Source organism: Notamacropus eugenii, chromosome 6 (genome assembly GCF_028372415.1).
Source record: "Notamacropus eugenii isolate mMacEug1 chromosome 6, mMacEug1.pri_v2, whole genome shotgun sequence".
NCBI lineage: Eukaryota > Metazoa > Chordata > Mammalia > Diprotodontia > Macropodidae > Notamacropus > Notamacropus eugenii.
The window spans coordinates 311,116,055-311,127,992 of NC_092877.1; the positions used below are offsets into that span (position 1 = coordinate 311,116,055).

The 11,938-nt window shown below is 40.4% G+C and overlaps 1 protein-coding gene across 4 annotated transcripts in view; it reads left to right on the forward strand.

The window, feature by feature from the left end:
* The first annotated feature begins 3,795 nt into the window (after nucleotides 1-3,795).
* The window catches only part of SPAG16 (sperm associated antigen 16), a 1,246,090-nt gene continuing 1,237,947 nt past the window's right edge, over nucleotides 3,796-11,938 (forward strand). Inside the window, exons 1-3 of one of the 4 annotated variants that reach the window (XM_072617490.1) lie at nucleotides 4,010-8,333; nucleotides 9,794-11,401; nucleotides 11,887-11,933. Coding sequence is in view for 1 of the 4 variants with exons in the window: in XM_072617486.1 (XP_072473587.1) it covers nucleotides 3,877-3,994; nucleotides 11,887-11,933 (165 nt within the window). In the remaining 3 variants the exon portion in view is untranslated. The other 3 variants (XM_072617486.1, XM_072617488.1, XM_072617489.1) reach the window with 3 other exon arrangements.

Genomic DNA, 11,938 nt, shown 5'->3' on the forward strand with positions numbered 1-11,938 from the left:
ATAATCAATAGTTAACTGATACCCAAGACAGATTGGGAGATAATAAGCTATTGTCTAACTGCCCTTGATGAGTTCATGTCAACATATTTGGTTTTTGATGGTCATTCAAGTTTTGGGCCATCTGTTGAACATTGTGGAGTTTGCAGCTGATCATAATCATCAGTACAGTATAGTAGAAAAGTTCTGGTTTTAGACTCAGAAGACTGGGGTTCAAATCCTGCCTATGAACCTAGGAAATCAATGAACCTTTCTTGGACTTAGTCTCCTCATGTAAAATGAGGGGTTGGAGTAGATGGTCTCTGGGTCCTTTCAATCTCTAACTCTATAAATCTATCACCAAAGTTGGATGAAGACACATTGACTAGAAATTGAACCTATGTAGTATCTAAATGGAAATTTGGCTATGGGTTATCATGTGACCTGGACTCCAGTATTCATAAAGGGTTGCATTTTTCTACCCTATGATACCTAAGGGTATGTTTATCTTGGTGATAATACTTGTAGATGAAGAAAATATGTATAATAACCATCAATCTATCCTGTTGCAGGTTTTATTTTGTTTTTTTGATTATTATCTTTTTGTCTTCAATGGGATTTTCTCTTTGAATCTGTAGAATTAAATTCTCAAGGCTTTCCTGTTTCTCCTGGACTAATATCTCCTATAAAATTTTATTTCATAAGACTTTGCCTTTGTTTTTATTTATTTCTTTATTTGTGTTCTTTTCAGACCTGTGACGCACATCAGTATATGGCTAGCTTTCCTCTCCTTCTCCATCCCAAATTTAGAGACTAAAAGGCTTCTTCCCTTCAAAAACTCCCATGATTTTCAGCTCAGCAATAAACTTCTCCATATTGGTGAGAATTAAATTTTAAAAAAGTCCTCTTCTTTGTTTCCTACACTTTTTAAAGAATAAAACCAACATTAAAACAAGTCAAGAAATCATTAGTCATCCTGCTTTGGGTAGAGAAGGTGCTATGGCAGGATAATTGAAGTGCCCCTTCACTATAATATCATGCCTTCACGCCAGGCTTTTGATCTCTTTCCCAGCCTCCTTATCTTTTCCTCTTTCAGTGCAGGTGATTTCGAATGACATTATTTCCTTCATTTTCTGCCACATATTTCCACCTTGATTCCTGGATTTCCACACATTTTCATACAATGATATTAAACTGTCCCTCATTCCTTTTGAATAAAGCATAGCCCTTTAGAATTATATTCATGTCAAAATTCTACTGTACCACTCTACCATATCTCAGTTAAATCTATGAGGCCAAATTTGTTTCCTTGCATTTTGATATAGGTCACCTCACTTGTTACTCATACTTTTTTATACAGAAATCATCTGTTATCAAAGTATATGTTGATTTAATTAGGAAGATCCTATCAAGTTTTTAAAGGATTTCCCTTTATCTTCATCCTTTGGAACTCATGTGCACTTGTATGTATGTGTAGGTGTATATTTTATATATATATATATATATATATGTATATATATATATACATATATATATAAAACTATAAATCTATCTATACACATGAATATATAGGCATATATACATACATGATATACATGAGGCGATGCTGGCTATCTTTTTGATTTTGCCTTCTGTGAATGGGCATTTCTATGACTATTTGCTCTACTATGTTTCTTTCTCCCTCTTCCTTTTCCGGTTAATTAGCAAAATTTCAGGAAAATTCATTTTCACTAGTCTTGATTGGTATATTCCATCTTTGACCAGTAGCCTTTCTTTCTTAAATATTTGGTTCTGGTTCTGAAATACAAATCCTATTCCCAATGTCATTTCTTAACCAGTTTTTCAGTCCCTGTTTAATCAAATTATACTTATAAAAGGACTATTAACAAAATCAAAAATTCAAAATGCAGGGAAACAAAAAGTTTAGACAGGTTCCCTTGGCTCTTTTTATGGAGAAAAAATCCTTCACGCAGACTAACTCATATCCACATGCGCACATTTACAAAACCATAGTCATCACAAATAATTTTGAGGTATGAACATATTTCTGTTGAGAGCAGACTGTTTTTCTGATCACCCAGTTTCATAATTTTGATCCCCTTACTTTCTCTGATAGACCCCAGATATATCTAGTTGTCAAGTCTTGTCAATTTCTCTTCCACATCTTTCACAACCATACTACCCTTTTTATCCTTCCTTAGCCACAACTTTTGTTCATACCTTCATCACCTCTCACTTGGACTATTTTAATACCCTCCAGCTGGTTTCTAAGGACAGCTGGGAGGCTCAGTGGATAGAGGACTGGGTCTGGAGTCAGGAAAATTCATCTTCCTGAGTTCAAATCTGACCTCAGACACTTATGAGTTATGTGACCCTCTGCAAGTCACTTAATTCTGTTTACCTCAGTTTCCTCATCTGTAAAATGACCTGGAGAAGGAAATGGCAAACCACTCTAGTATCTTTGCCAAGAAAATCCCAAATATGGTCATGAAGAGGTGGATATGACATTTGGTCTCTCCGTCTCCATTCTTTCCTCTTGCCAAGTCACCCTTGGCTCAGCGGCTAAATTGATATGATTAAATCCCAAGGTGATCATGTTCCCCTGCTCAAGAACCTCTCATGGCTTCCTATTACTCCTTGGGTAAACACAAGCTCCTCTGTCATTGAAAGCCCTTCAAATGATGGTGCCAGCCTACCTGCCCAGGATTATTGTCTATTGCACTATTTATTCAGGCTCTCCGCACTGCAGACAAAAAGGCCTACTTTCTATGGCTTATGCTGTCATGGTTTGCAGGTCAATGTTTAACAACCGGCTTTCCCAAAGTGCACAAAACACTTGAGTTTCATCTGCATTAGGACGACTTTCTTGATCCCTTTTCAAGTGTGGACAATCGCAGGAGCCCTCCTTTGTACTGTGTTTGATGTCTGAGGCTCTGAACAGAAATGCTCACCACGAAGACGTAACGCGTGGCTCCAAGAGCCCACTCCCTTCCCTCTTGAGCCTGTCCACGAAACGCCCGCCGTCTTCACTTCTCCCCTCAGGGTTCCCGTTTTCCTTCAAGGCCCATTTCAAGGGCAGTCTCCTCTCGATTCCCCAGCTACTGGGACGTCCTCCACCGTTACTTTGCACCGATATCTATACGTGAAGATGTGGTTTCCCCCGCTTGCGCGTAAACTTCTCAGAGGCAAAAAAAAAAAGTTTATTACACACTCACACACACACACTCACACACTCACACACACCATCTGCCTTTTTTCTTGCCTCTTTAACCTTGTTGGTTCGGCAACATTTTTTTATTCCAGTACGAAAATTAGTTTTGCTAGGCTTATGCATCTATGCGTTGAGGGCTTAAACTTCCAGAGCGTGTGCGGGCGCGCGTGTTTGTGGCGTGTGTGTGTCTGTGTGCCTGTGGGGAGGGGCCGGCGTGGGGAAGGAGGGGCCTCGCTCACAGCCCGGGGGCGGAGCTCCTTAAGCCCCACCCCCACGCCGCTCCCGTCGCTAGGTAACGAGGACCCTGTTGCCCGGCCGACGCAGGAAGCCGCCGGGAGGCGCCGGAGCGCGGGCCACGTGGTGGCCGAGGGGGGAGGCATGGGGAGGCATGGGGAGGCATGGGGCGGCGCACTCCCGTCCAAATGCTCTGGTCCCTTCTTCCCCACCGAGCCAAACGCCGAACGCGGCCTGGGCCCAGAGCCGTCCCTAGGCACGCGCGGCGACCCCGCCTCTCGCGAGAGCAAGGCCGAGCCCGGGGGGAGGGCCGGGGGGCGGGGGGGCCCGTGGGCCCAGCGGCTCGGGGTGGGGGGGGTTGCTATTGGGAACGGCGGTGGTGGGGGTGCGGGCTCGGAGTGACTGTGCGCAGCGGGGCGGAGGTGGGCGACCGAGCCGGAGCCGAGCGGACAGTCATGAAGCGAACGCTGTCGGGGCCGAGGCCCCTGGAGGTGGCGGCGGCGGGGACCAGCTTCATGGCGGCTGGGGAGGCCGCGGAAGCTGTGGCCGCGGAGGGCGCCTACTACTTGGAGCGTATCCTTCGAGCGTCGGAGGGAGGGGCCGGGCCGGGCCGGGCCGGGCCGGGGCCTCCCCTCCCCCCAGGAATGGGGCCTAATGCCTCGCTCCCATCCCCCACCTTGCTGCCTGCGGCGTCCCGCGTCTGCGCCTCCTCGCCAATGGGCGGGGTCTGATCTCCCGCCTCCTCTCGGGTCCCCCACCACCATCCAGTTACCCGCCCACACACTTCCCTTTCCTGTTCTCTGGGCGAGTGCCGGGCGAGCGCTTGTCTGCAATCCCCTCAGAACCTGGGGCAAAGGGGAAAACCAGCCAAGAAAACATCGATTAAACGCCTCCTGGATGTGGTTGGGGATCTAAAGAAAAGCAGTGGACAGTCCTGCTGCGAGTTCACAGTCTCCTGGGGGAGACAGCAGTAAATGAAGATGGGCCGGGTGGAATTGGAGACAACCAGCCCAGAGAAGGGGCTGGACTTCAGAGGCATGCAGATGGGCTTCCTGTGAAAAAGAGATTTTAGCCAGGACCTAAAGAAAACCAGGAGGCAGAGATAAGGAGGGAAGGTGTTCCTGGCATAGGGCACTGTCGGTGCAAACTCCTGGAGACTGGAGTGGAGTATATAAAGGCCAGTGTCACTACATCAGAGTGGGGGTGGAGGTGGGGAGGTGGTTATAAGATGGGCTACAGGAAAGGTTGGAGAGGAGGACAAGGTATGAATGCCTTGGGATGCCAGAGACTTTTACATTTGATGCTGGAGGAGATACAGAGACCTGGAATTTATTGATTAGGGAGAGGAGAGGGTCAGAGATGATTATGATAACTGGCTGGAGGATGGACTGGAGTGAGGAGAAGCTTGTGGGAAGAAGACCACAGTAGTTGAGCATTGCAACAGTAGAGATATGAGGTGATGAAGGCTTGCACCAAGGTGTTGGCAGTGAAGAAAGAGAGATGTTAAGAAGGTAAAATTTATGGGTCTTAGACACAGGTGGGGATTGGGGGGTAAGAGAGAAGCTTGAGGAATGGAGGGTGATGCTTCAGGTTGGATTTTTCATATTATGGTACAGTTTTTGTTTGCTAATGGAGTGCCTTGTGATTGTATTGCATCTGATTTAACTCTTCAAATAAGACTGATGTAGGCTAATGTTGAAATTAAGTTTGCATTACTTGAGAGTACTTACTTTTAGCGCACAAGTTTAGTGTGCTAGCAGAAGGAAGAAACCAAAAGGGAATTAAAGATTTTCAGGGCATACCCCATACAATAGGTAATCAACCTGTAGATAACATATACTGATTTGGGAAAGGTTGTGGAACATAAGTTGATTTTTTTTTTTTTTAGGATGATAGCTCAGTAGGGCTAAGGTAAGACTTAAATTAAAGATGGTTTGCTTTCAGGCAGGGAGATGGATTCACCAACCAAAACACAAGGTTTTCTATCTCATGTAAATCTCCAAAGATGGAGACTCCATAGCTTATTTTTTCCCCAGCTCTAATCCTTCCATCTTTAATTTAAGGCTTGTCATTGTTGATTGAATCACTGTTCATTCACTTTGTGCTCTTTAGCAAATTAGGTATGCATGCAAATTCTCTTAAATGCTTTAAAGAATTTTGTTGAAAACACAGAATAATAACTTTTTTGTTATAAAGTGCAACAAAATTACTTTTCTCATAAACTTGTATTATTTCCTCATATACTTAAAATTTATAGTAGTTTATACTTAGACTGATATTCTACATTTACTTCATTTAAAAAAATAATTGATTTATTTTTAGTTTTCAACATTCACTTCCTCAAGATTTTGAGTTCCAGATTTCCTCCCCATCCCTCCTGTTTCCCCACTCCAAGACTGCGTGCATTCTGATTACCCCTTCCCATCTATTTTCCTTTAAGGCAAGATAGATTTCTATACCCCATTGCCTGTATATCTTATTTCTCAGTTGAACGTAAAAGCAATTTTTAATATATTTTTTTTTAAACTTGAGTTCCAGATTCTCTCCCTCCCTTCCCATCCACCCTTATTGAGAAGACAGGCAACTCAATATAGGTTATACATGTGTAGTCATGCAAAACACTTCCATAACAATCATGTTTGTTTCTCCTCAGAAGTATTTGCTTCTGATTACTTCCCTCCCTTCTGTCGTCCCCCCTTATCCCTTTCCCTCCTAGATTTCCATATCCAATTGAGTGTGTATTTTATTCCCTCCTTAAATGAAATCCAGTGAGTGTGAGGTTCTCTCATTCCCCTTCACCTTCCCTCTCTTCCCTTCCACTATAAAAGCTTTTCCTTGCCTCTTTTATGTGAGAGAATTTATCCCATTTTACCTCTCCCTTTCTTCCTCTCCCAGTGCATTCCTCTCTCGCACCTTAATTTTATTTTTTAGATGTCATCCCTTCATATTCAACTCATCCTGTATCCTCTGTATATGTGTGTGTATATATATTTATATATCTATGTATGTGTATATACATACATAGATACATATATAGAAAGGTTTATATATATGTGTACACACATATATGTATGTATGTATGTATGTGTGTGTGTATATATATTATATATATATATATATATTCCCTCCAACTACCCTAGTACTGAGAAAGGTCTCATGAGTTACAAATATCATCTTTCCATGTAGGAATGTAAATAGTTCAACTTTAATAAATATCATTTCTCTTTCCTGTTTACCTTTTAATGCTTCTCGAGTCTTTATTTGAAAGTCAGATTTTCTATGCAGCTCTTTTGTTTTTTCATCAAGAATGCTTGAAAGTCCTCTGTTTCATTGAATGAGCGTTTACTTCATCCTAAACATAAGTCTGTTCTACTTCCAAAGCCCTGTAATTTCTTTTTTCTGAACTGCCTTTACTTCATCTGCTAATGAGGGGGTTGATCTTTAAGGGCCCTTCTAACTTTGAATACTGTTAATCAGTGATCTATTGATGATACAGTTGCCAGTAATTTAATTTAAACCAATTTTGGTCCAGTTCAGTAATTTAAAACAAATGAGTTTATTAATTATTCTCACTAAATACAACTAAATTCTCAAATATTATGTGAAAGATAATATGGCAAAGTGTATAGAGTTCTGTATATGGAGTCAGGAAGACCTTGGTTCAGATCCTACCTCAGACGTTAGCTGTATGGCTATTCTCTTCTTATTCACTAAATGTGGGATTCAGTTATCTCTATGTAGATGACTCCCAAGTCCATATATTAAGCCATATGCTCCCTCTTGAGCTGCAGGCCTGTGTTACTAACTGCTTACTGGGCATTCTGCCTGGATATCCTATAGTCCAAAGCAGAACTCATTTTTCTCAGAAACATCCCTCCTACCCATTCTCTTGAGAACATCACTCTCCTTCCAATCTCGCAGATCCATAGCTTTAGAGTTAGCCTTGACTCCTTACTCTTACACTTGTTATAGCTGATTAGTTGGCAAATCTTGTGGATTTGCCTCCATGTTTCATAGATGTCTCCTTTTTTCCCCACTCACACAGCCTTCACCCTAATTCAAGTCTTCATTATCTCTTTCCTGGACTACTGTAACAGCCTCCCAGTTGTTCTCTCTTACATTTTCTCCCTTCTCCCAATTAGTATTCACATTAACATTTCTAAAACACAGATATGACCCCAGCTTATTAAATTTTTTTGAATGGGCTTCCTGTTACATCTAGGAAAAAAATAAAGAATCCTTAGGTCCCTGGCATGTCAAGGGAATGACTAGTTGGTCTGGATTTTATAATGGTCATCAACATGGATTTTGAAATTGTTGAGAATGGGATGTGATAGGGAGGATGACTCTTCTACCTCTAAATTCAGTGAAACAAAGCCTCTGAGCAGGGTGTGGAATTCTTTTGAGATGGGTTAAGTGTATTCTAGGGTTTGGTAGATGACAGCTATAAATAAAGGTGCTCAAAGTATATTTTTCAAAAGCGAGAGTGAAGCCTAATAGGGAAGACTCCCAGATTCTGCAGTTCCTGTCCTTTGACTTTTTTGCATGTCTTCTTTTGTATACGCCTATACCCTAATATAGCTTAAGCACTTCTTAGGAATTCATCACATTTTCTGTTAGCTTCCCCTCCCAAGAGATATTTTAATGTATGGCCAGGGTACTAACATCTTTGCTTCTGCTAGTATTATTGCTATGCTTTTGTATGTGTCTTCATACACCTAGAAACTGACATCATAGAGGACAGTTGGGTTCCCTACCTGGCAGGCCCTGGGTGGGGCCAGTTGGGACAGGCCAGATTGAGGGGAGTTTGAAAGAGAAGTTGGAATCAAATACCATGGAGGCTGAAACAGGAGAAATTGTTTTAGTGGTTACAGAAGAAACATGGTTTGGACACTGCCCTGGGAAGGAAAGGGTATGCCAATGCCTCTTCTTGTCCCAATAACTGGGAGAGAAAAGTTCCTGAGCTGAAAAGGGTTGTTGATGATAGGGAAGGGAGAGGATATGGTATCCTTAGGAGAAAGCCAGGTTTTAGGTAATATAAGGAGGTAAAAAAAAATTCTTGATAAATAGTTCAGTTATGTGGATGACTTTATAATAGAATGAGGTCCTATGGAATGGATAAAATGGAAAAGGTCTGGGTGAGGTAGGTCTGCGAAGGAGGGAGGGCTGAGGGCAATAGGGCTGGAAGTATAGGAAGAGCTAGCAGGGACAAATGGTTTGTTCCAAGCAATAATTCTGGGCAGCAGATTGGGAAACAAGGAGGTGAGGGACATGCTGGGAGATAGGGAAGAATGGTGTGGGTTACATAGAGTTTAGTTAATAGAGCAACATGCAAAATTAATTAGCTCTGACTGTTAGGGAAATTAAATGTGTGGTGACATAGTTTAAATAAGATTATAGATTGCCCCTCTATATTAGCATTGAAGTGATGATAGGGTATACAAAGCTATTCACATGTATGGGCACTTTGGAGAATCACTTAGAAAATATAATCAACGACACATATACTGTGGTTCTATGCCATTGACTGACTCTTTGTCATGCACACAAACGGCTGTTGTTTGAGAGAACAGTATACCGTACAGATTGTAGTTACATGTATGTAGTTTACATGCAGTATCATGTTTGATCTTTGTGGTGGTCTTGTGAATCTGATAGTACAAGTTCCTGTTTTACTGTGGAGGAAATTGAGCTCCAGAGAGGTTAAATTATTTTACTAGTATTAGGAAGAGCTGGTAATTGAGCCTGGTCTTTCAGATTCCAAATTCACTGTTTCTCACAAGACCACACTACTTTTTCCTCCTTCAGCATGTTTAAAAATTGTTCTTTGGTTTACAACTTTGAGTTGGACTAAATGACCATTTATTTAGATTCCTTCTGTCTCTAAACCTTTGATCTAGAACACAGGCCTTCCAGATCTTAGTCTTCTTTTCCACTATGCAATACTATTATCTTACTGGTAATTATGATTTTATTGGTGTTAATTTGTCACATAACGTTCTGGTGTTCTGGCTTGCCATGTTTGTGTAGTCCTCCTGGGCCAGTTCTTAACTGTAGCTCTCCTCAGCTCCTTCCAAGTCCCATGGCTACCATTAGGGCAGTGATCTTTTAAATCCATGGCTCACAAGCTTCTGCTGTTTGTTTGTTTATTTGTTCTTTAATACAATCCAGTGACTGAAAATTTAAGATGAATAATAAAAATACTAAAAACAATAGTAAAGTGAATTAATAGTAAAGCAATTACAAACTATAACATTGAATTAGTATTATATTAAACTATTTGGGCACTCATTCCCAAATTGCCTCTGCATTTGTTATCAAACATCACTAATGTCACACCTGATTTACGTCTTTGTCTCCCCAACCCAATAGGAGAAGAGAATCACCGAGCTTCCTGCGGCTCCAGATCCAGCTTCCTTACTTGGTCCCCAGTTTGGCACCTGTATTTCTTTCCCGCCTTTGATTTATTCGGGTTCTGCCCCAGATCTCCATTTACACATCACCCAACCAGCTGATGCAGGCTTGCATAGGCCCATCTCAGTGAGATTTCCATAATCCTTTTCTTAGATAGAATATGCTGAAAGTCACTGATTCTTAAATGACTTCTGGGAGAACTAGTTCTTCAAGATAAGCATATGGTGTCCACCACTTTATAGTTAAATTTGTAGTATTAAATAATCTTTTTAACAATAGCCTATTATATTTTTAGTGGTAGTCATGAGAAAAGTAGAGTCCTAATAACTAAAAGCGCAGATTGAGAAATAAATGTATTTGGGATTAGGTGGACAGAGCATAACAACTTAGTTTTTACATTCACTGTTGATTATGAGCTGCCTGCTGAGACATATCTGCTTTGCATATTACTGTTTGGTGAAGCTTTTATGTTTGACAAATAATAGCATTTGATAGCTTAGAGACACTAAGGGTTAGCATGAATTGAGCAAGACCGCGGTGCCTTCTCTGATGAGATTGTGAAGTGATTGATCTGAAGGTGGTTGTAATGTCAAGTGTAACAGCGTCCTTTTAAAAGTTTAAAGAACTGGACAAATCAAGTGGAACAATCAGTTTAGAAAAATGAATGTTCTCTTCTCCACCTTACCCTTTACCTCCCCATCTCCAGTTTCGTTGGTCTAGAGAACTCCTGGTGTAGAAACTCTCCACTGATGCAGATTAGCACCTCCTGTATAATGAATAATTTTGCAGATTTACCTAGGCCACTGGACATTATTAAGTGTCTATGTGCTCTGTGTCTCTAAGGCAGGACTCAAGCCTAGTTCTTTGTCACTAGAAGATGAGACAATGGTTTTCAAAAAAAAGGAGAGAAAAATGAATTTAAAGATTCCCAAAAGGTGCTTACCACAGAAAGAAGTAGTTGGTTAGAGGCACTAATTTTCCAACTAATTCTCAGAATATAGAAAAGCAGAGGGGGCTGGGGTAGGGAATCCTTTTACAATTAGCAACAAACTACAAATAGTCACTTTTTAAAAAGCTCTTTATAGCCAGTACCAGAAAGAGTATTTCAGCCCCCTGTGAGATTGTTTACACCTTTTATATTTGGCCTGAATACATCAGAACAAAACCTAAACAATAAACCACAAACAGCATATTTTGATACTGAGATATTTATATAAAATATGTTTGTTATAATTTTAATTAAAATTAATTTTAAAAAGCTACACATCATTACATTTTGAATTAAATTTCATTAGAAACCTCTTTATTTTAATTTTAACTCATGTCTTGGAAATTCACTCAGTATTGAATTATACTTGTCTGCCTGTCCCTTGTTTCTCATTTTAACATGATTTTTCTTCAAAGTCCATGAGAGTTCTAGGAAAAAGCCAAAACCAAAGAGTTGTGAAGTCATTTTGTGATTTTTGCGACCAAAGGGCGATTCAAGCCATTCAGGTTAAGGACTTTAGTAACTCTTCATTTTGCTTTAGCAGGTTAGTTCTCCATTCCATTAAGTGACATTTCTATGTATCCTTACTTCTTTTCCCCATTTAAAATTTTGCGTTGGTACTCATTCCAAATTGGATTGTGTTTTATCATATAGGGAAAATTACCTCCAAATAGTGGATCTTATAAAACTCATTTTACATGGCATTAAAATGTTTTAAAGTACATCCTAGAATAACTGTGCCTCTGCTCAGTTGCAGTGCTTCTAACAAAATGAAGAGCTGACTCGAGAGGCTATAGAAAACCAAAAATAAAACAAGCTTCTGTAAAATACGTTGTATTCATAATTTTTTCTAAGCATAGGAAGGGACATAATTAAACATTTTGTTTAAAAATATGTCCTCGGATTTTAGAATACCTTGGAGGACAAAGATAACTAAGAACTTAATTTATCAAAAATAAAAAAAGTTGATTATTACTATTAAGTCTAAAGGTTAAATGAATTTTACATCAAGTCACTTGAAATTGTGCCATATTTCAGAGTTTTTACTTGACAGAACTTTCAGAAGTTAGTATAACTGAAGCATCTGAAGATGATTATACGTATGACGAGGTAAT